Source organism: Plodia interpunctella, chromosome 13 (genome assembly GCF_027563975.2).
Source record: "Plodia interpunctella isolate USDA-ARS_2022_Savannah chromosome 13, ilPloInte3.2, whole genome shotgun sequence".
Lineage (NCBI taxonomy): Eukaryota > Metazoa > Arthropoda > Insecta > Lepidoptera > Pyralidae > Plodia > Plodia interpunctella.
In genome coordinates this window covers 1,758,406-1,783,306 of record NC_071306.1, presented here as the reverse complement: position 1 = coordinate 1,783,306, position 24,901 = coordinate 1,758,406, and the positions used below count along the sequence as shown (strand labels likewise).

At 35.3% G+C, this 24,901-nt stretch overlaps 1 protein-coding gene across 1 annotated transcript in view; it reads right to left on the bottom strand.

Annotated features, from left to right (window-relative positions):
* Positions 1 to 24,901, bottom strand: part of LOC128674994 (5-hydroxytryptamine receptor) — a 75,872-nt gene that overhangs the window by 30,731 nt on the left and 20,240 nt on the right. The window contains exons 2-3 of the mRNA XM_053754040.2: positions 6,252 to 6,319; positions 54 to 236 (exon numbers count right to left, since the gene is read on the bottom strand). Coding sequence (XP_053610015.1) covers positions 54 to 236; positions 6,252 to 6,294 — 226 coding nt within the window. The 5' untranslated portion in view covers positions 6,295 to 6,319. The remainder of the gene's footprint in view (positions 1 to 53; positions 237 to 6,251; positions 6,320 to 24,901) is intronic.

The following is a 24,901-nucleotide window of genomic DNA, read 5'->3' as shown; positions in this document are numbered from 1 at the left end:
TTTCACTCTAAAATCCAGCCTGTCTTTATTATTTATTTAAAATTGGAACTCACCGACGATGGTAGCCAAGATGATGAGCGCCAAGACGACCGACGTGACCGCCATGAGGACGAGCGACGTGACGTCACTGGAGGTGGAGTTACCGCCGACGGTGCCGTTGCAGCCCCAGGACACGGCGTCCACCCACGAGCAGTTGCCGTCGAACCACTCCGACGTCGTTGGGTAGGTGACTTCATCTGGGGAAATAGGGAGTGTTTGGATACTGTAAGCAATTGTATGTTTACATAAATATATATAGTTATATTTTTATATTAATTTCCAGATTTTATATAAATTTTTAGATTATTAGATATCGCAAATTTGTCATAATTATCATTACCTATGTTTGTTAATAATTCGTTTTCTCAACGAATTAACAGTGACGTTGATATACTTACAGTAAATATTAATTCGATTTTGTATTTATAAAATATGATTCCGAATTTACCTAAATAATAGTTTTAAGTTTTTTTTACTTAAATAGTGTGTTATTGAAACACGTGATCTGAGTGACATACGCCCCTCCTCCCTCCTTTTTGGATGGGGCGGCAGTTGCCGCAAGTGGACAATCGGTTTCCGATTGCCGAAGCGACTACACCTTGTAAGTAGATAATACTTAATTTTTTTTAGAAATGATTACTGTTTTGCTGTATTTTCTTAAGATAAGATGAATTTTATATATATTTTATTATTTGTATTAAAAACTGAAAATAACAAATTATATTTCATTTCTTGGTTATATTTTTCTTCAACTTAAATGTTTGTATACTATTTATTGTTAATATTTGAACGAATATCAAAATTATAACTTAGTTAAGTGAAATAAATATATGTATTACCTTGCAAAACCCTTTATTTATTTCACAATACAGAGATTATATAGGAATACTAGCTTTTTCCCGCGGCTGCGCCCGCGTAATTTTCCCACGGGAACCGTTGGTACTTTTCCGGGACGAAAAGTACCCTATGTCCTCCTTCACACTTCAAACTATATGTATGCTAGAGCTGTGATATTTCATAAATATCTATATCTAGATGTAAGTATAAGTACGTGTATGTATGTATACCTATGTAGTACTGAAATATAGGTTGACTTTCGTCAGTTCTTGACACATTACGTACGAGGCACAAAGCGAATCTGATCCCACCCAACTTATTAACGCCTAAAATAGGAAAGGGTCACCATATTTCAACTTCCACATTAAAATCACATTTAGCCGTAATATTTTCCTAAAAGGGTTTCAGCCACAAAACACTATGAGTATAAAACTCAAGCTGGCCAGCTTGATTTCACAATGTTTGAAACTAACTTTTATTTAGCTTAGTAATTACTTGCTTTAGGTGGGTACGATATCGATATAGATAAAAAAAAAACTTTAAAAAGAAATTGGTGCATGCATAATTGCTTTTGGTATATATCCTAACTATCCTAACTAATATTATAAATGCGAAAGTAAATTTGTTACCTCTTCACGCTCTATCTACTCAACCAATCTTCATCAAATTTTGTATACATGTAGATTGAACTATGGAGAAGGACATAGGGCATCTTTCATCCAGAGAAAATTAACGCGGGCGAAGCCGCGGGCTAAAGCTAGTATTCAATACTAAGACAATGATGCGTGTAAGAAAATTGTGAAGGCTTTCACCTGGCAATAGATTAGTAAAAAATATACTAATTTTTAAAACCTGGGTCCTTAATTGTTACTATTTATTGTAAACAAAGACCTGTATGACATCAAGGAAGCAATAAATGATTTGATTTGATTAATTACCGAAGCACTCTCAAAGGTATTAAGTGATAGTATTACCGAAGCACTCTTAAAGGATTGGCATGAATATTTCTTAATTTTTTAAAAAGTGTTCGGAATTTAAACACCTTTCATTTCAGACTTATAAGCACCTACACATAAAGATAACTCTTTATGTGTTTAAATTCCGAACATGATAAAAAATATTATTATTCTATGACAATGATAACTCATTGTCATAAAATAATAATGTTTTTTATCATTGTTTTATTAATTTACAGCCAGTATTATCCTTTTCATATTTGATCTGCATATTGCTTTATTTCTCATCATCAGTTGTTTGTGTATCTGTGTTTCTATCTGGTCACGTATCATGGGACCCTCTGATGGCCCTTTAAGTACTTCTCCGAAGGTATCCAATACAATTTATTATGCCAGATTATATTTGACTTGATAGATTTTTCTTCCATTTTTAACCCCCGATACAAAAAGAGGGATGTTATAAGTTTAACGTGTCAGTGACACACAGATACACAGTCAGTGTATCTGTGTGTGTCATCGTAGCTCCCAAACGGATGAACTGATTTTTGTTTAGTTTTTCTTTTCTTAGCCATATGTTTCATGAAAATCTGTTCAGCCGTTCAAAAGTTGTAGAGAAATGAATATTGAAAGTCGGGAGTTTTTTTAATTTGTCTAACAAATAAAATTGTTGTTTATGTCTGCCATGTCACCAGTAAGTATCCGTAGATCTGATACATCAAATTAAGTCTCCTTGTCCCATCTGTCTGTCTGTATGAACGCGATAAATTCAACCCATAATGTAAAGTGATTCCTGAGGAAGGTTTGCGTGTGTTCTGTTAAGGTAATGCCCGAGCGATGCCGAGAAAACGAATTTTAACGAGAAAATATATTTTACTTTTAACGAGAAAATATTTATTTTTTCATAGGTTCGGATAAACATTTGTCTTGTTCTTAAGCAAAGTTTTTAATATATTGTGGTATACATACAGTTTGTTTCTTTATTTTTATTTTGTTATGATTATGTTATTTTCGATTTTGTGTGATTTAATATTACTATACCGCCTTATTTAATAAACATTTTATTCTCTGATTAGGCTTGGAGCATATCTTTGTTTTGTCCCTCTCTCTCTTTTCAGCATTTGACATTGAAAGAACGAGACAATACAAAGAATAACTATTCCGAGGCTAATCTGAGAATAAAGTTTTTATTAAGTATAATAATGGGAATAGAGTTTTTGCCGAATACTTGTGAACAGAATATAATATGAACTGAACGCAAAATATCACAATAATCTAAATCTTTTTTTTTTTGATTAAATACTATTTTTATGATGCTATAAATATTTTTTTATTTCACCTGCATGTACCTACTTTTCTTCAGTTTTTTCGTACTCAAACATTAATTATATCCATAAATAAACTAATAATTTTCTAAGACTGGATTCCCAGCTCGTCTCAGTCCTAATGTAGCATAAATATTCATATAGGCTAAAATACATGATTGTTTAGTACCTCACCCAGTATCCTAGCCAAGTGACTGCGCGTTGCACGACGCGGCGCGACAATAAGACTACTTTTACTAATTATCGAAAATAGTACAATTTAAATTTAGAAGATACGGCTGTGGTGGTGGTAACTTACATGACGTTAAATGTCTGGAAATGCGTTTGTAGCCTGTCACCTCGATTATCCTTAAATCCTGCGTGTACTATTAATAGGAAATGCAAAAGTTTAAAAATGACTGAGTTAAGGCGTGAAGATTAAACTATTGTATTATGATCAAGTAAAATTTATTGAAAATTAGCATGATTACGATCCATATGAAATTACACGAGAGTACCTACACTCGATCCATATGAAATAACATTAGAGTACACTGGTAAAATCTAACATAAAATGGCACATAGGGTTATCATTATTTCTATGCTCTCACGGGAGCAAAGGCACTTGTTTATTTTTTCTGTTATGACATTTTGTATTTTAGCTACTTCGCATAATAGGGCGCAACGCAACGCCAAATGTACGTATGTAATACAGCTCTTACATACGTATATTTGGCGTTGCGTCGCGTCGCGCTGCCTTGCCGCGTTCGTCGCTCACCTAGGACACCGGGTCGGTCACGTTGTGACCTTTCGATTGGTCGGATGCAGCACTGTTCAGCCGTGTTACTCTCTATTTGAATATATTTGTAATAAAATGCCCACTGATACCCTTTTAAGTACCTAATATTTCGTAAGATATTTTTAGACCTTTTGGGATGTTACGTGATCTCTGTGCAGGGAATATTATTGGCTTTCTAGATAATTATATCATTTGTTGTGTAGATAATACAATCGCTTAAATATAATTATTACGTTTCGTTGATTCGTATTTTTCATAAATTTAATTAATTCTTTTCATTTTTTTGTATAATGATTCTGTTAAAACTCATAAGTACGGCATAATTTGTCAAGATCATTTTTATTTTTCGCTAAAAAAATTAAGCGATTTGATAAAAATGTGATGGTGGCCCCAGGGTGCGGCTAAAAACGCTTTTCAACCACGAAGCACGTATATACGAGTATCTCGTGTTTGCAACGCTTACTATTCTCGTATTCCGTCGCATCATAATCTAGTCGTAACCTCATAGAGAACGCGAAAAAGTATTTATGGAAATGAATACGTATTTCTAGAAAGTAGGTTAAAGTTTTTCATACGCGCCGCACATTCCACCCACGTCGCCGAGGGACAGGGTCCTAAGAATTTGTATATTAATTCCAACTTGACACCTGACGCGTTTGAGGAAAAGGGACGGACAGACTGACAGGCAGACAGACAATGATATGAAATAAATATTTTACGGCTAAACCGAGAAGTGCGGCTATATCTACGTTTAGCTGAAAAGACACTGGTGCAGTCGGTGGCAGTTGTTTACTATGTTATGTTCAGCAAAGGCTAGGTTTCTGGTATTATAATATAACGAGCAGGAATTGAACTCACGTCACCGTCTACCTGAGATAGCTCTTAACAACCTGAGCTGTCGAGACCATGTCACTTTGACCGAATTAATTCATCTCTTTACATCTTACGTCTACGTATAGAATTTTTCATAGAAAGTATTAGATATTCTTTACTAATCAATATTCACTGTTACATGTAGGTAAGAAATTATGTTTTTTTGAAAGTACACAAGCATTTTAAATGGTTTTGTTCAATTCCCGCTCGATTTCAGATTATTTTTTCATCTCATTATTATTTTCAAAATTAATTAAAAAACATGTGTGACAAAGACAAAAACATTTGATCTTGAACGTCGAGCGTACTGTACTGTAATAGCACATGCAGTCGATATGATGTTAGAGTACTGTATGCTTTATGCCAGCTTCACACTGTCGCCAAACTCAGACACATGCCGATGCGAATGCGTGAACATTGCAACAGTTAATATGAGTGCTTTTATATGCTGCATGAAAAACCAACAGTGTATGCCGAACTGTTCGACAACAGTGTGGAGTCGGCATTACAGTTACAGTGTTGCATATGCAACCGTACGATTAAAACCAAGTTCGTCTTTGCTAGTCACATCCGAGCTCACGCCAGGAGCTGACAAATGTCGCTGTCGACGAACAAGTCGTGTAGGACAACAGGATGGGAACTAAAATAAAGATTCGTCTAGCTTGGGAACTATAGAACTCATGTACAGTACATACGACGACCTCGGTGGCGCAGTGGTAAAGTTCTTGCCACTGAACCGAGAGGTCCCGGGTTCGATCCCCGGTCGGGTCATGATGGAAAATGATCTTTTTCTGATTGACCCGGGTCTTGGATGTTTATCTATATATGTATTTGTTATAAAATATAGTATCGTTGAGTTAGTATCCCATAACACAAGTCTCGAACTTACTTTGGGGCTAGCTCAATCTGTGTGATTTGTCCTAATATATTTATTTATTATTTTATTTATAATGTTATATCAATTTTAAGTACTTCAGATTCTGCCAGAACTGGCATACGCCTCCGTAACGCCTTCTACCAAGCAAGATACAGGTTAAGTCCTAGTTTGCTGGTGGATGTTTGAGCGTTGGACCTGCCTTATCAACTGTATCATGTACAAAAATGTATTGATTCAAGTCAATAAATTACTTTTTTTAAAATTATTTGAACTACGAAGTAGGATTTAAAATTCTTATTTTAAAATAAGAATTTTTAATTCGAAGCAGAATTTTGAAATTCTTATTTTAAAATAAGAATTTTTAATTCGAAGTAGAATTTTGAAATTCTTATTTTAAAATAAGTTTATAATTTTTGATTTAAATAATTTTTTAAAATAAGAATTTTCAATTTGAAGTAGATTTTTTTTATTCTATCAATAAATTAATAAATAAATAAACTAATTTATAAATTAATCTTATTTTAAAATAAGAATTTCAAAATTCCACTTCGTAGTGAGTTTAAACTTACGATTAGTGTCATTGAGCCCGAGTAGTGTTTGCGTGGCATTCATGTTAGCTCTCCAGTCGCTCGCCCTCCTGTAAAAATACATTATATTTTATATTATTACACACATACATACTCGTAGGTACATACAATACAAACTTCATTAGTATCATGTTCATTAGTCGAGTCGGACTGGCGCAGGATCTTTACAGTCCCTATTATTATTATTATCATACTAATATTATTAACGCAAAAGTATGTGAGGATCTATTTGTTTTTATGTGTTAATCTTTCACGCAAATTATACTGGACGGATTGATATGGAATTTGGTACACGGATAGAATATACCTTGGAATAACACATAGGGTACTTTGTATCCCGAAATTCCCACGGGAGCAAAGCGCGGGAGCGCAGTTAGTAATGCAAAAATCTGTGTGTTATACAATTCTTTTATATTGTGCTATTTAGCGATTTTACCTACAAAACAGGCAATAGTCGTATGTACATTAATATCACGCATCTTTCTCATGAGAGACTACGGATTTCCATTTGCCCTGAACTAGTCTCAAGTAAACATCCCCACGTTATACTCATACGAATGAATCCAGTGAATTTTGCCAGAGTGTAAATTCAATCCGTGTTTAACCTCGACAAAATATATACGATCTCAGCCGCGTATTACCATAAATTCGCTATTCCTTGCTCATAAGATTAATGCCAGCTATTATTCGTATGTTGAATTCGAATTGAACGCCGACGAGCAGCTAATTTTATAGAATCACCAGCGGAACGATAAAATATTTAATTTAGTGTTTGTTCATAACATTATATGGTTACAAAATGCCCTAATATTTTATTTTTCCAGCTTCCGAGTGTGAATATTAATATAATATAAGTAGTAGGTACATTTTTAGATGGGTACGAAAATACATGGTTATTATGGAAAAGCTATTGATAAAAGCTAGTTTTTTAAAATATAGTTACATCGTGGCCGGCTACATAGTATGTAACAAAAAGAATATAGAAATATTCTACGAATACTATTCGTATATAAAATTTATACTTTCATAAATATATATCAGAATGTTGTAAAGCTACAAAGCAATTCGTCGCGCTTCGCCTACAAAATAAAATAATTTGATTCAGCAGAAAATCAATCAACTGTATACTAATTCAGGTACCACGAAACTTATAACACATATACCTATATTGTTTCTTAACCACATACACTAAATATTTTCATTTATATGCAGCCTGCCTAGTTGGGTTCGGACGCATTATGGAAAATATATGGAAAGGGTCTACTGTATGTATTCTTTATCAAGCTAATAAGAAAGTTTGAAAAAGGTGTGATGGCGAGGTTATTTCGCTCTCACCTCCTACCTACCTATAGGTAACTTTCTACGTTGTTTTTATGACTTATTTCTATATACGAACAATGCTTGACATCAACAGCAAATAATGTATTGAAAGTAACAGAAACGCTTTTGTTTTTGAGGTATTAGTAATGGATATGTAGGAATGGCGATTTGCGTGACAATAATCTGACAACTAAGGATGAAATTGAGACAAAAAGTAGGAAAACAGTTTCTGACGCTCAATGGCTGAGGAAGATACTGAGAAAAAAATTCAGATGAGAGGGTTGCAACGACTTTTTATTAAAAACTAAGAAAACAGGAAGATGAGACTTGAAAGTAGCTTATTACCGTTGTTGGTTGATTTAACATTGCTATACATAGATACATATTTATATTTTATATTTATGAATTATGAAAACTTCAACAGATTAAACTTCAATATAATTATCGAAGGCTTTCTTTAATAATTAAAATATTCCAGCGAGTGGAGTGATAGTATACAATTTAGAATAATTTATAATAATATATGGCGGTGAAAACTAAAAACTGCCCAGTTTAAAAAGAACTCCATTTGGCTCTAACTCCTTGTACCCAGTAACATATTAGAGAATTTTATGGCACCAGATTAATTATATTGACTGCCAGTTATAAACAGGAGTAATTTGAATGCTCAAATTGCAGTTCTATTTTTGAATCGAATTTACTGTTGCAATATAAATTAGTGGCCAGTGTTAAACGCAGAATTTTCTAAAAATATTTTTCTAAAAGTTCCAACGTAATAGGACAGGACTGACCCTAAGAGTGGGTTATAGTACCAGTCATCGAGATATCTATCGATTGTGCATGCACCCATCAAAATCTGCTTTACTCGGTAATAGCATAGTATGTATGGCACCGAAAACTTACAACAAAATTCTAAATCAATATAGAAGCTTAAATTTAAATCTATTTAAAAAGCACCTCAAGTCTTTATTAACTGATAAATGTTATTATACTTTAAATGATTTCTTTAATGATAGACTCGGATAGAATTTAGTGCTAGTATACATTATAATTATTTTTTATTTGTAGTGGATAGCATGCTCCTCTTTATTTATTTATATTTGCATACCTATATTCGGTAAAACATGTAGGTTTAATTCATTTCGTCATCAATTTGTACATTTGTATTCATGTTTTTGGTAAATAAATGTTTTCTTTCTTTCTAACGTTGGCGTTAAAATGGCATATTTTGCGTTTCTCCGTGCTGGTTAAAGTTAACGGTTGACGTTGCAACCCACTCTAAAAGGATTCTAAATAAATGTTATTGACTCGTGAACTCGAAGATACTGACGCAGCATGTGTTGAGTTTTGTAATCCGTACTCTCTATATATATTAATATGTGAAAATGTGTTGTTCTTTCTCTGTGTCCTTCTGTCACGTCAATTTCGAGTAGCAGGCGGAGCAGCAGCCAACAGCTAGTATGCACTATTCAATTATGTTATGGTGTAGGTACATTCGCGCTCGTGCTAAGTAGAAATTTACTAATTTCAAATATTTAGTTGAATAAAGTGTGAAAGTAGAAAAAAAAAGTGTAAAATATATTCGGAGGTATACGTGGAAAGAGAATGGGAGGTTTTTGCCCAGCAGTGGGACATGTTACAGCTGATTAAAAAATAAAAAAATCTAATTGATGTTTTATTGAAATTTTTGACAAGCCTATTAAAATAGGTAATAACAGACGCTCCTTTGAAGCTTAGTCTCTGTTCCGATTCCCTACTCCTGTGCCCTAATCCTATACATGACCGATTTCCTTTGATTTACCCCTTCCGAACTTCCCTTCCTACCTACGAAGTTTCCCAAGCAATAGTCTAACGAAAGTCAAAAACCAGATTGCGGGTTTAACTTCTGACGTGTTTCACATCAAAGGCTTGTCATCTTTTTTTGTTTTAACATGTCGCGCGATAAAGTGAACAAAGGGCCTTATCGTAAGGTTTTTGTAGACTTAGAGTGGGTTGCACCATTCAATTTTGACGGTGACTTTAACCTGCGCGCCATCGACGTTTTTTATTATTATATTATAGTTTTAAAATCGACCATCTATTTATTTTCTTACCTTCTCCGATCTCCTATTGGATTGGTTTATAAAAACTGCACTACAGTTCTCCCGAAGCGGAGGAACTCGAGACAATGCATTTTTCGCCTAAACTCGCTAAAAGTGGGTTGGGCCAGTCAATTTTGACGTCAACCGAAAATTACGCCATTTTGTGTAAACGCAAGCGGCGCACAGGTCAAAGTTGACTGGTGCAACTCTTCCTAAGTATATCGTCCACTTCGAAAGCGCAGATGAAGAAGAGGCGCAATAATAAAATCGGCGTTTGGATCGTTGTTAGCAGAAATTTTGTAAAGTTTGTCCAAATTTTGTGAAAAATACAGTCAGCTGTTTGTGGCGTTCAAATAAACATTTTCCTCGGCCCTTATAACTGCCGACTAGCAAAAGAAACACATTATAAATCCTAAAAATTAACCCCAATTTTATTTTGAGTGCCGGACCGCACTCAAACACAGGCCTAACGTATAATTATGATGATTTATGTAAATGTTCTGAATAAGATAATTGTGTATAATCTTGCCATTTGTCTCATCTGTGCGTTATTCCGGTTTCTTCCTCAGCCGTTGAGCGTGGGAACCCAGAGTCCGCTTTTAAACTTTTTCGGTCGTTGGCATTCCTAGTAGTCAGACCATTAGACCAAGTGGGTCAAATTTAACTAGCAATAGTTATTTATTTATAACCATTTAGCAATATATAAAAGTAACAAATTTGGATCGTATCTATCCAATGTGTAACCCACACTAAGAGTGGGTGCACGGTTAACTTTGACGTTAACTTTGAGCTGCGCAAACAAACGCAAAGAACGTCGACGTCAAAGTTGACTAGTGCAACCCACCTTAAATAAAACACACAGGAGGGTTAGTTAAAACTTGAGAATTACATTTACCAATTTTCAAAAATTGAAAATTAAAAATTTAAAAATTCGAAATTTAAAAATTATAAAAGCTACTTTCCTTTTAAAATTCAGTGCCTCAAAGCAAACGCAAACACATGAGACCTATCAACTTTCACGGTACTAGAGTGAGCTCGCGTTCGCTTTGACGAACGAGATAGCGGCAAAGTTCAGATAGACTGGATTTGGTAAGGCGCTTGTGGCGATTTAAATATAGAAAAAGTTACAAAATTTATATAGGTAGCCTTGTTTTTTATTATGTATGTAGATTAGATCAGTAATTATGAGGGGTCTTTATGGGACTTAAAGCGAACGAGTGGCCAAAACATTATTTTTTTAAAATTTTGTCTTTCTGTCTGTCTGTGTTTGTTCGAACATTATGCAAAAACTACTGAATGAAATCGAATGCAGTTTCTATAGAGTATATAATAGTTATATAGAGTATGGTCTAACTTAAAATCTGGTATAGGTTTCATCGCGATACATTGCTTAGATCCCGACAATAATAAGTTAAGAACGGACGAGATAAACGCAGTCGAAGCTACGGTTTTGCTCGCGGCTTTGCCCTTTTTTTGCTCGTTCAAAATAAATAGAAGCATAACAACCAGTTATACAGACAAACTAAAGCCCTTCTGGCGTGATAGGGACCAACACTGTTTAAATGAGTTCCTTTCGGCATTTCTTCTCAGCAGTGGTCGTTCTGAAATGCTAGTAGTTTGTAGCATTTTGAAAGATCCTACAAATTTTATAAATGCGTAAGTTTGTGAGGATGTATGTTGTTTTATGAAATTTCGTACATGGATAGAATATAACCTGGAATAATTCATAGGAGTACTTTTGTCCTGAAATTCCCACGTAGCTAGGAATTTAAAATTTGAATGGAAAACGTGCCTGAAAAGGTCTAATTTCTGAGAATATCTATTATATGCTTTGATTAACTCATTATAGGAAAATCACAGTAATTTTGTGTATCAATAAAATGTATCCACAAAATTTGATGCCATCCTCCTGGAAACGATAAAAATCAATTTTGCGCATATTCCAATTGATTTTTTTTTAGAAAATATGCATATAAAGCTATTTTGTTATTTGCGATATATTTTCGCAGAAATTTCAAAAACGTGTGCGCCAAGAATGAAATATGTACCAAAATGTCCGTGTGATAAATTGATAGCAACACAAAGTCGACGGAACGCTTTCCGCTGTGAACTGTGCCGAAAATTGAAACTTGATTAGACGATTTAAATTGAAATCGACTCTTGGATATTATTTCAGTTTCATCCATTCGTTTCTTTATACATAGCTTTCTTCTCATTGTTTTATATATTATATGTATATAGGGTTACTGGTATCTAATGCATAACCTTCCAAAGGCGCTTAAGGTACATAGAGACTATGTACCTTAAGCGCCTACTCTTGTTTTACGACTTTTGTCAGTTTTCAGTTTTAATGTCGTTTCTATAAGACGTTAACTCTATGTTCGATTACACTACATAACACTAAGCTCTGTACTGTCTCGTGTTGCTTGGCTATAACATAGAGTTAAGATTTGTAGAATCGCAAATTTGATTGTATTTAAAAAATCGTAGATTAAAAGTTGCTTGTTTTGATGAACCCAAGTAGCCTTTAGGTTTTGCGTTTGATAGCAGTAACCCTGTAAATACATATAAAAGAGAACACTGTGAATGACATATCAACGCACAAATTTAAATTTAGCAAGTAGGTTCCTTATGTGGTCTAGGGGTGCTGAAAGGATATTTCAAAATTCATCCTCTAAGGGGGTAAAAAGGGGTTCAAAGTTTATATGGTCGAGATATTTCACTGACAATCACGCGGACGAAGCCGCGGGAAAAATCTAGTTATTTTTATTTTCACCACCGATTCCATGGCGGTAAAAAATCGTTAATAATTAAGTTAGTAATTGGTTTGTCCGAGTGGACCAAAATATAAATATAATTTTTGTTGATTGGAAAATATATAATTATACCTATCTGTTGATACAACGCAACAAAGTCAAGTAGAAGTATGTACAGTCAACCGCACATCAAGTTACCCCTCATGAACCTCTATGGCGTGATGATAGCGGCGAGTTTGCAATTAATTTGGCTAGGTAGATGTAACTGTAGTTACGTAGTTTAATTGCCATTTTTATTTCTATAGTTTGTAAAAACTACACCAGTCCAGTTGGATTGGTTCTGTTTTAATAATACTGGTCACCGACGTATTTGCTCGGTTTTTATAGTTGAATTTCGAACGCTTCCACACAGGGCTATTAAAGGGGAGGTAAGAGGTGCGGGGAGGGAGGGCCGCTCTCTTTGTTTTATTTGACGCGTTGGGAGCTAATTAATAAGACACAGTATCACGTGTTTCATATTTTGTGACAACCCTCACTTTTATGTTGCCGCTGACGGCTGAACAACTGTATAAATCTCATTATACTATATAAAATGTCATTACAAAACTCGGAAAGCCGGTTGAACTTATCAAATACCCGTCTCTTTTTCGCTGTACGGTCAGCAAAGAAACGTTATGTAAGAGTTGTAAAGTTTGTTCTGCAAACTGTACTAGCCGATTGGATAAAGGTTTAGTTTACTTTCTTTAAAAGAAAAATATTCTTTGCTTGTTCTGTTTCCAAAATCGAGGCGTTCCTATTTCGAATCCAACTCATGCCACATGAGTTTGTATGCCATTATGACTAATCTATATATGTTTCATAGACCTCCATTTGTCTGTGGTGAACGAAACCTGCATACAGTAAGTTCTAGTCGTCACCATTGGACACAAACTCAAATAACAGACGTTAATTAAGTACCCAGAGCCACAGACAACGAAAAACATAAACAAAACGTGTGTGAGAACGTGTTCAAATATTTGTCTGCGCTATGGACAAAAATAAATAAAGCAGGTTGTTAACAAAAGGTAATAAGAGCGATTTTACAATGATTAATAATAATCGTGTGAAGGAAATATCGTGAGGAAACCTTCACATCATCATGGTGACCTATCGGTGATCCAGTCTTGGATACAGGCCTCTTCTCTCCTCTTCCACTCTTGGGGCTGTTGCGCCCGACTCATCCAGTCTCGACCTCCGTGCCGTCGGATATCATCCACCCAACGCTGCTGCGGTGGTCTGCCGCGTCCTCTGGTGTCTGCTCTTGGTCTCCATTCTAGAACTCGTCTCGTCCATCGACCCTCTTGCATTCTCGCAATATGTCTTGCCCATGCCCACTTTTTCTTTGCTATAACAGCCATGTTGTTTCTGATCCAATCGTTTCGTTTCCGATCCTGCACGGTGATTCCGAGTATTGCTCTCTTCATGCTTCTTTGTGTAACTCGAAGCCTTCTCGGCGGATTTCTGAGTGAGTGTCATGGTTTCTGTACCGTAGGTGAGCACGGGCATAACGCTCTGCTCAAAGACTTTCACTTTAAGGTGTAGGGGTATTTTGCCACGCACGATTTGTTTGTTGGCACCGAACGCTGCCCACGCCTGTGCAATCCGTCGATCTACTTCCGCTGTTACTCAGAGGCCAACGTGACCTTATGTCCCAAATATATATATATTTGGGACATAAGGTCCCAAATATATATATATTTGGGACATAAGGTCATGTTGGGCTCTTCGGTCACTCTTTCCACTGGAAGCTGGTAGTTTGTTACCTCAGGAATATTGGTCATAATTTGGGTTTTTGGTTAGACGAGGAATTAGTTCATTATCAACTTGTGTGTGAAATGGAGAAGGCAATGGCCACTAAAATGCCAAGAAAATCGTTTTGTGTGTTTCATTCCACTTAATAATCACGACCCTCAGTTATGAGGAATACGACTACGATTCCATTTTTAAATTTCAGGTAACAAGATACACAATATTTATTAAACAACAGACATACCATTCTTTAAACTTTGCATCTGGTAAGTATAGGTTGTGAAAAAGTACACGTTTTATGTTATATAAGGAGATTTTGTGTAATTTTACGACACTTTCAAATTGTTGGCGACGTAAAAAAGTTTTTTATACACTTATAACAATACAGCAATGTTTAAAACTCGCTTAAAACAATTTCTGTTTAGCGAAAATTCTAATGAGTTTCGTTGTTAAAAAATTTTTGTACTAGTATTATTTACTCGATTATTTTTTGAGTTTCTGGAAGAGAGCCACTGAGAATGCAACTGAAAATACGCGAAAAAGAGAGAAACAGATAAGTAGTCTGGGATTTTCTAAGCACCATCTCAGTGATGCTACCAACTTAATCGAATATAGTATACCGAACATGAAGGCACTCAAAATAATTGTGGGGAAAATGGTGGATCCGAAAATACAGGGACGAAGTATCTCGGGCCAAGAATGTGGATCGCTTTATCCACTTACAGTGCCGGCACTCACTGTAATTGTCCACAAATTGACCAAATAAAATGTACACAGGTTGTTTTAGGCCTAACGATCGATTCAAGTATTTTTATTCTATCGTTTTCTCAAAATGTCGGCGCGGAATTTGGGAGGGAATGGATGACACGGGAGCTGTTAAAATTATGTCCACCCGTTAACAGAAAAGCCTCTAAGAAAGACCAAAAAAATTGCTGAAAATCGCGTGAAAATCCGTCAAGTTGTTTTTGAATTTATCTCGATCTGATGTCAGACGCGGGAGGAGGACTTTGTTTTATAATATGTAAGGATATTTTTAACATAACGAAGTAAAATAAGATCATGTTATTATTAAATTTTTTTCAAATATGTCACATATGTTTATAAGAAATTAGTATAAATACATTTAAAGTAAGGTAAACACGTAGCTTTTTCGCCGCGGTCGGCGACGCGGGTAGCAGCCGTTGCTGTTATTGATATGAAAATATTCAAAAAGCAGTTTCACAATAAATCAGCGAAGCGACCGAGTGTGCTGCTTGCAATCTACAACAATCACTTCGTCCAGTATTACTTTATTCTCAGACAGTCCAGACAAAAACTGTTTTTTTTTTATCAATACAAAATCCGGCTCCTTTATATACCTACTGTTTTATTCATACAAAGTTATAATCCCCCTGATGTTTACAGAGTAGCTAAAAGTTGACTCGCATTTCGTTTCGTGTTTGCTTGGAAAAATACAATAAGTTTTGCAGTCTCGTGTTTAGTGCCCGACCACAGATATATATTTACATAGATAACGCAAATGTATGTCCGCATGTCGACCCCGAAAGACATTCCGGGTTAGTCGAGGATATCAGCTCCAGTCCTATGTTTTATTTTTCAATGTTAGAAAACTTACATCTAACAGCATAAGTAGAATTTAACAATCAATAGAGATACGGTCGATTACAAGTTTTCGCTGATGAACAGTTACAATAATAAAAATGTAACCTGGATAAAATAATTTGAATATTAAATATTACTACCAAAAATTACTAAAAATCTCAACTAATATTATGAATGCGAAAGTAATTTTTTCTTGTCTTGTATTAATTGTAATTTGTCTTCACGCATTATGTACTAAATCGATTGTTATGAAATTTGGTACACGGGCAGAAAATAACCTGCAATAACAAATAGGGTACTTTTATCCCAAAATTCCCACGGGAGCGAAGCCCCGGGGCGCAGCTAGTAATAATATAAAATAATAATAAGCCGTCTTTAAATAATTAATAGTGGAATTATACATATCGGCGCGACCATATTCAACAACTGCGCGACGGTTGAAAAACGTCAAGTTATTATTTAACTAAGTTGATTACTTTGAAATATTTGAATTATTTAACTAAACACTGATCACACACTTCCTGATCCGTCATATATAATCCAACTTTTGATTCATTCAATAGGTTGTAATTTTAGGTTATGTAACATGACGGCATCGATGTCTTTGAATCGATTTGGAATACCCGTCGCTAAATTTTGCCTGTGACGTCACAGTAGATGTTAAAAGTCGGTACACTTGGTTTAAATAAAAATAGTGATACTTGCGTTGTCTATGTAAATCTATATCTGTGTGCCCGACGTCTTTTGTCGTCGAGTAGCGGCCGCTATTTACTGTTGGCTGCATTATAATGTAACCCCAACGGAGAGATTTCAAATCCAAATATACTTTTGAAAAAAGAACACGCGTTTTGTTTTAACGTGAATCCGTAGGAATATGAATACACAAATACGAATCTTCTCTAAACATATATCTTCACAACACTATAAAAAATTCTATTGTTAATTCTATTTTTCGAGTCATGATGGTCGATAAATACTATGGTTTTCGACCAATATGTGATTATATCAACCGCCCTTGTCCATTAGCCTCATTATACAGTACCAAGCTTATGCTCGTGGCTTCGCCCGCGTGAGTTTCCCCACGGGAATGTTTTCTATTTTCTTCTACGTACTTCAAAATACAAATATGCAAAATTTCAAACAGATTGGTCAACCAATCTTCACGCTTTACCTACTCAAGTAGGTAAAGCGTGAATAGGTAACAATCAGATTTACTTCCGCGTTTATAATATTATAGTTAGGATAGTAAATCACACAAAAAACATTGTTATTTAAAATATTGCCAAGACGAGTGCAGACAACTTGCTTTAGGTCGTAAAGTGGATCGCGTTAGGAGATCATGGTAAGCCCTCACAGATCTTATGTAAAGCTTTAACTATTCATTATCTAACTTCAAATGCCGTAACTCTACAATGAAATAAATATATATGCTTTAACACTATACGCCCTAACTCTACAAGTTCTAACCTCATAAACTCTACACTCATTAAAGTTTTTAGTTACGAAATATGTTTCCTGTATTCCATATTTAAGATTTTTTATAATTATATTAGAATATTATTATAATTTCACCGTTATTATAAAAGCAGAGAAAGGAAATTAATATTTTATGTACGTAGATTTCATTATCTCTATTAAATATACTGAAATATACTGTAAATAATTTAAATTAATGAGCTAACAATATTACATGAAATTAATCTGAAATATGTTATGTTTGTCCCCTTCGCGGTGAAATACTGGTGCTGACCCCCGTGCCGAGTCGTACTGGTGAGGGAATGCCGCCAGCGTTATGGGCACATTTGCAACAGGTGCGTCACGGGGCGGTCTTTTTGACTAAGTTTCCAATAAGAAAAAGATTTGTATAAAAATATAATGAAGTCGATATTTAGTATTTTATCTCAAATATAATTAGTTCAGACTTTGCATTTGTTATTTGATTTACTTTATGTACTCCCGGTTACTTCCTATGCCGCTGAGCGTTGGAGCCCAGGGTTCGCTTTCCTACTTTTTCGTTTCCACTTCGAATGGTCGTCTCGGCATCCCTAGTTTTCAGACCACTGGCACGCATATCATCCTAACATACTATCTAACGCATAACCTTCCAAAGGGGCATAAGGTACATAGAGACTAATATCTTTTGTTCTACGACTTTTGTCTAAACGTAATAAATACAAACATTTTCCTTTTTTTTAGTTTTAATGTCGTTTCTATAAAACGTTAACTTTATGTTTGATTCCGCTACATAACGCTACTATACTATCTCGTATACGCAATAACCCTGTATACGCTACGTATAAGCCCATCATACAGCTAAAGGTGATTTTCGAGGTTTGGCAACTCTTGGCTTTGTCTACCCCGTTAATAAATTAAGACGTAATACTGTATTCAAAAGATTTGCCAGTAAAATCGTTGTATTCAAAGACACCGGACCAATTATTCAATGCAAAACTTCACAGCCAAAGTTACCTCAAAATTTCTTAGCATTGCCAAGTTTAATTTTCAAATTGTTTTGGACATTTCTGCTGGGAATTGAATGACACTAGCCGTTATGTTCTGAGCGAGTTAGTGCTCCTAATTAGCTGTACAGTCGGCAGCACGTCAACCACATACATAGTCGTGGAAAATTCGCCTTTATCACTATAATTTTAGGGTGTAACTTGATATGCAGTTGATTGTACCGCGCGCAGTTAAAATAAGCTTTCATTGGCTGAGGAGGAGGTAAGATAAGACTCTATTTGATTAATACAATTTTAATTGCATTACTGTCATGAATTTTGATAGCTCTGAAGTACACTCAACAGCACATCAACCTGCCCTAATTCATTGCAAAGTCGCCGCTATTGCCGCGCCATAGAGGTTCATACAAGGTAACTTGATGTGCTGTTGACTGTACGAGTAGGTTCTGAAAGGTGAAGATTACAGTCATTTATAATATAGCATTTATAATCTGACTAATCGTATCCTATTATCGACTAACCAACAAACCATTATTACATCACATCCAAACCACGTGTAAGGTATAAAGCGGCATCCTAGCTAAGCGACAAATAATGCAAGGCAGCGCGACGAAACACAATACATGAATGTCAAATGTGTACGTATGTATTTGTAAATGCTGATATCGTAATTTCTAAATTGGCGTCCTCACTAAGAGATTGAACGCTGTACATTGTATAAAAGTAAATTGCCACACGTATCGTTCGTGACGTGTGGAAAGTGATGTCGCAAGATGTGACGACACAGTTAAAGTATCACGTGTTATGTCTCATGGGAAGCCAAGAGTCGCGAAAACCGAAGACCAGGTTGGTAACTTACCAGGTGGTTTATTGATGGATGAGAGTGGATGAGGTCATTGCTAACCCATCGCCTATGAGAGGAATTTCCAATTGATAGGCCTTTCTCTTGAACCTAGACCAACATAGTTACATACGCACGTTTGAAATACAATATTTTTTTGTGGCTCTGTGTGGGCGAGTTATACAGTTACAGCGTCGCGTTGTGCAGCATTACGCCGCTCAACGAGGATACCAGAAAAAGCACATCAAACTTTGAAATACTCCTGCCATTTACTCGAAACCTCAATATTGCTAACACATTCTCAAACATCGAGTCAGCTATCGACCCGGAAAGATCTCGTTACGATATCACATAATCATCGATATAGAAACGTGCGAACAATTATTTACTTCGTAGGCACTCTGAAGCGGTGGTGGTGTAATGGTTAAGACGCCCGCCTGTGTATCGAAAGGTTCCAGGTTCGAATCCTACTCGTGCCACATGAGTTTGTATACAAATCTGACTCATATATAGTAGTTTTCATCGACCACCACTTGCTTCCGGTGAAGGAAAACATCGTGATGAAACCTGCACACTGGTTGATTATTAACTCGTGTGTGAAATTGAGAAGGCAATGGCAAACCACTCCATTAATAATGCAAAGAAAGTTGTTGTGTGTGTTTCATTCCACGTAATGACCACGACCCTCAGCCATGAGGAATATGACTATGAAGAAGAGGCACTCTGATCAATTCTAAATCAGATTACACACAAATTATTTATCTCTGAAATCGTTATTGGTTGTATTCAATTGTAATTTGAATATGGTATTTTACAAATCTTCAATGTTTTGTTAGGGTGGGTTGCATCAATTTTGATATTAAGTTTAACGTGCGCAGAATAACGAAAAATACTCCATTTTAGGTAAACGTCAGCGGCGCGCCGGTTAAAATCAACGTCAAATTTGACGGTGCAATTTACCCTTATGTCGTGACGTAAAATTGGACATATATCTAATTCCTATTTATATATATATATATATATATATATATATATATATATTCCTTTTATCAGCACTTGATCACAATCATAATATATTTCAGTATACCTTTTGACCATGTACTTTATTGTATACTTACATTGTTATATTACTGATAAAAAATTATAGCTTTGTTAAACATCATTTAATTTAGAATATGACGTGAAAAAAAAGTGCCTGTGAAGGATTGAATGAATTCTGAATGAATGATTTGATTTGATTTTGATTTTTAAATAATTTACGAAATTTCATAAATTTTAACCATTATTAAGTATAATACATAGAAATAAATTTGTACATATATTATTTATATACGATAATTTGACATCAAAAGTCTGTGGGTTCGCAAAAGTTGAAAGTTCGATATGAATTACTGAAGTGAAAGTTTTTGTTAGCGCTGTGATTTTTCATTTCAATTACATTATTCTTCATGTAGATGAAGAACACGCAACGCCACGGACATGAACTGGTATTTAATAAACTGAACAGCAATTGACGTCATCGAATGTCACTCAGTATATCACTTATTGATATGGGTTACAAATGTCGAAGTTTGCTCGCCCACAGTTGTTACAAACTACTAACAGTGTACTTCGTTGTCGGGCGCAGGGCGTTTGTATCGTCAATACTGTCAAACTATATTGATAAGGTCTGTACACACTCAATCGACATGATAATATAATGTTGAGTTAACTTCAAAGTAAGTTCGAGATATGTCTTATGTTACTATATTTTATCCATACTAATGTTATAAAAAGAAAATATTTGTATTTATTGTTTGTAATGGATAAACTCAAATACTACTAGGCCGATTTTGATGAAATTTGGCACAGAGATTGGCGAGACCTTCAGAAGTGACGACATAGGACATTTTTATTATGATTTTACCCGAGCGCAGCCGGGGCGAGCCGCTATTAATATATACATATATAGATAAACATTAAAAACCCAGGTCAATTCGAAAAGTATAATTTTTCATTTTGACCTGATAGGGAATCGAACCCGGGACCTCCCGGCCAATATACAAAATATTAATATGAACTACAAAAAATATATAATACACATATAAATAAATAAATATTAGGATGAAATGGAGACGCAAGGCTATATACATAACACTAATAATTATTAAAGTATTATACTGAATCAAGATAAATTCGAACAAGATTTTAGACACGTGTTCAAGGCAAGTTTATTAACAAGAATATGAACTATCAAATGCTTGTTAATAATCTTGCATGTTAACCATATTTGGGTTATGTTATGATAATAGTAACTAGGATGCTTTGATCTTTAAAATCCCCACGGAGATGTAAATGTTTATTATAATTTCACGTCATATACGAGCAGTAAATAATATCAAAATCAAGTCTTAAACATTGTACCACCACACTTTGATGTAACCAAAAGCATAATACATTGTGAATAGGATACGTTATACCAAATTACCTCCCCATTAAAACTAAGTAGCGAGCTAACAAACCCAATTCTAACACACATCAAAGTGGACTGGGAAGAGCGAACACTTGGTAAATACACATACATACACACATATGGTATACATACATTTTATCACGCTTGTTTCCCGCGGGGATACGCAAATATACTCACGACTCGACGCCCTAGGTGAACCGTGGGACACGAGACGCGACGCTGTGAGTGTGTGCGAAAATGCAGGCCATTTATACTATTATTATAAAGAGGTAATCGTTTGTGAGTGTGTATGTTTGAGGTGGGTAATCTCCGAAACTACCGAACCGATTTCAAAAATTCTTTCACCAGGAAGGTACATTATCCAAGATTGTGCGACCTCCTCTCATCTATTCATATTGCTGTGCCCGCCAGGGTCCATAAATATGTGCTTCTTTATATAATTTATAACACCATGTCCACTTTATGGTATGCAATAAAAATATTGAGTATTGAGTATTGAGATTGCTATAAGCATATTTCCAATTATTCATAATCTCAAAATTCCCACGGGAGCAAAGCCCCGGCCAACATCTAGTCGCTAATATTCTTAAATAGCGCCACTAACTTTTATCGGGAGAATGCGACGTTATGTGATGGACGCTATGGGTATAATAAAAAAAATTAAAGTTTTTTTTTTCAGACATCCAATATATTGGGTTCATCATTCATCATTTAAAGCCTACACAAACCACTGTCACGTATGGGCCTCCCTTTCTTTGCGCCATTTCTTACAGTCTGTACTCTGCCATGTTGTATAGTAAACAATAATTAAAACTATTTTAATATGGTACAATGTAAATGTATTTATTTAACCTACTTGCGATTAAAGGTGTTTCCAATCAGTGAACAAAAATCTTCCGGGATATGAAAGATTTGATAAGATTTGATATCGAGTCATCGCGTTGCGTTGCGCTGTTTTACCGCGTTTGCCACTTACCTAGGATTCTACGTGAGTAAATACACGCATCATGGTTCCTAGGGTCTAACATTGAAATGTAACATTCAGCAAACGAGATTTTACGGATACTTTTCGTGCGAAAAAAGAGAAAAGGAAATTTTGATACTTGATACTGCTTTCGACCAGAGTTTCGGATTTTGTCCAGTTTGTGACACTTAGAACACTGCGCTATATTTTGATTGGACTTTTGCCTTTCAGTGTTCTTTTGACTATAGAAAGAAATGCTTGCATGTGGCATGGAATATAAAGGCTTGGAAATAGTTGGGGAGATCTTTGCTCAGAAGTGAGACGAGATTGAGTAATTTAGTAATAAAAACTTTCTATATGTACTGGTGTCACGTTTTATTATTATCAGTAAGATTACGAATTTATGTTTATATATTTCATGTAATTATGAGTTCATTTATTTCTATTATTAGTTTATAATAGTAAGTTTTTTAATTAATTTATTTATTTCAACTTTATCGCGCAATTGCGTTATATCTTTTTGGTCTTATGGTTGACTGTGTTTGTAATGTCGTGCAAAAAGTATATAAGTACAGCAAGTAAATATAATACATTTAAAAATAGAACACTAAAGGAATTTTCTTAAGAAGATGGTTAACAATTTCCATACGTAATTATTAAAACACCACAAAATCGATTCGTGTCGGAACGCTCTAATGAGAGTCACGTTCCAGACATGTGTTTACTTACATAAGGACATTCTATAAAACCCAAATAAGACCGGCTATTTAAATATTAATCTAAAATATTTTCAATTCACACCATAAAATACTATTTTACCATAACGTAGTTCCACTGGATGTCCCATTGATAGGACGATGGAAAAATCATTTAACCATAGATCCATTTGTAACGCCTCTTTAGTCATATCGCGTGCGCGCTGGCATGATTTTTATTTCTTTCATTCTAAATTCAAAATTTTAAATTATTGTTCCACTTGATATTTTGAAATCACATTTTGACTCATTCATTACCATAACGATATCGGTACGGTAACGGTAATATATATATATATATAAACCCTTGAAGGGTAAGTGTTTTAATATGTTTCGGAAAAGTGTTCTAAATTTAACAGTGATTTAGTGCTATAGTTTATTTTTTTTATTGTTCACAGGTCTGTATTTTATTTATTAATTATTTGTATCTCCTTTTGGGATTCACGGCACATAGTCCGGTCCTTTGAGAGGCTTGCGTGGGGATATGGATCCAACATGTAGAGGCCCTTTGGAGAATTTTGATGTTGTAGGCCAAGACCCGCTCCCGGATATACCAATGAAATGATATGACCATGAGCAGGTCTCGGCGGGAGTGTGAACTACTGCAGAATAATGGATAGAAGTACTGGTCTATAGAATGAAATTTGGATGGACTGATGGATTTATTAATTATATTATTATATAACTGTCTGCCTTTGCCTATTCCTACTCAAACCCTACCTGAGATTACCCTACCACCTAACACATTTACTTATATAACTACGGAAAGTAGTTCTAACACCGGTATCTATGACACCATTAGATTATAGGGCTGTTCAGATTATCGGAAACCTATTTTCTTATGGAACAACAGAAAATACTCTGTGTTTTAAAAGGCGGTTGATCTCGGTGTATTTGTAGTCGTTAAAATCCGCCAATAGTCATTGGCCTGCGTGGAGGTTCTTAGCCCAGCCACCTTATCCTTATTTGTAAGGAAGGCCTGTGAGGCCACACCGTGTGATGTATTAAGTTTTGCACAGCGACGGTGCAAATTTCATTTTCTGCGCATCAATTGGGCGACGACGGACTGCCCGCCAACCAACGTTTTCCAACCACCGCCCGCTCCACTACATCTGTAGTGGAGCAGGCGGTGATTACCGCATTTCCCACTCATCCGCCTTCCGCCCCGCGTACCTATCAGCTCAAAACTTCAATTAAATTAATAGACGGAGTCTTGTAATGTATCCATGATGTACATTGTAGATATTAAAAATATTTACAATTTATATTTCACTGTAAAGCATGAGCGTGTTACGAAATTTTACAAAACATTTGTTGTGTCTTTTCTTAAAGACATTCTTGACACAGGAGTGTCAAAGATAGCAAGCGTTATATAACAGTTTGTAACACGCTATGTTGACCCCGAAAATCAAACAAATAAATTTTCATTGGAGAAAACGGCAATCGAGTATTTTTCTTTTCCGTTTTTGCATCATGAGAATTATCTAAACATACTCTCATTGTGAAGTCTTGGCAGCTTCTGCTCTCACTACATCCAGCTCTTGAGGTCTTGGATTAGCTCCAACGGCGGCCGACAAAACTGTGTGTTGGTTTTGGTAAATTAAATTCAGCTTT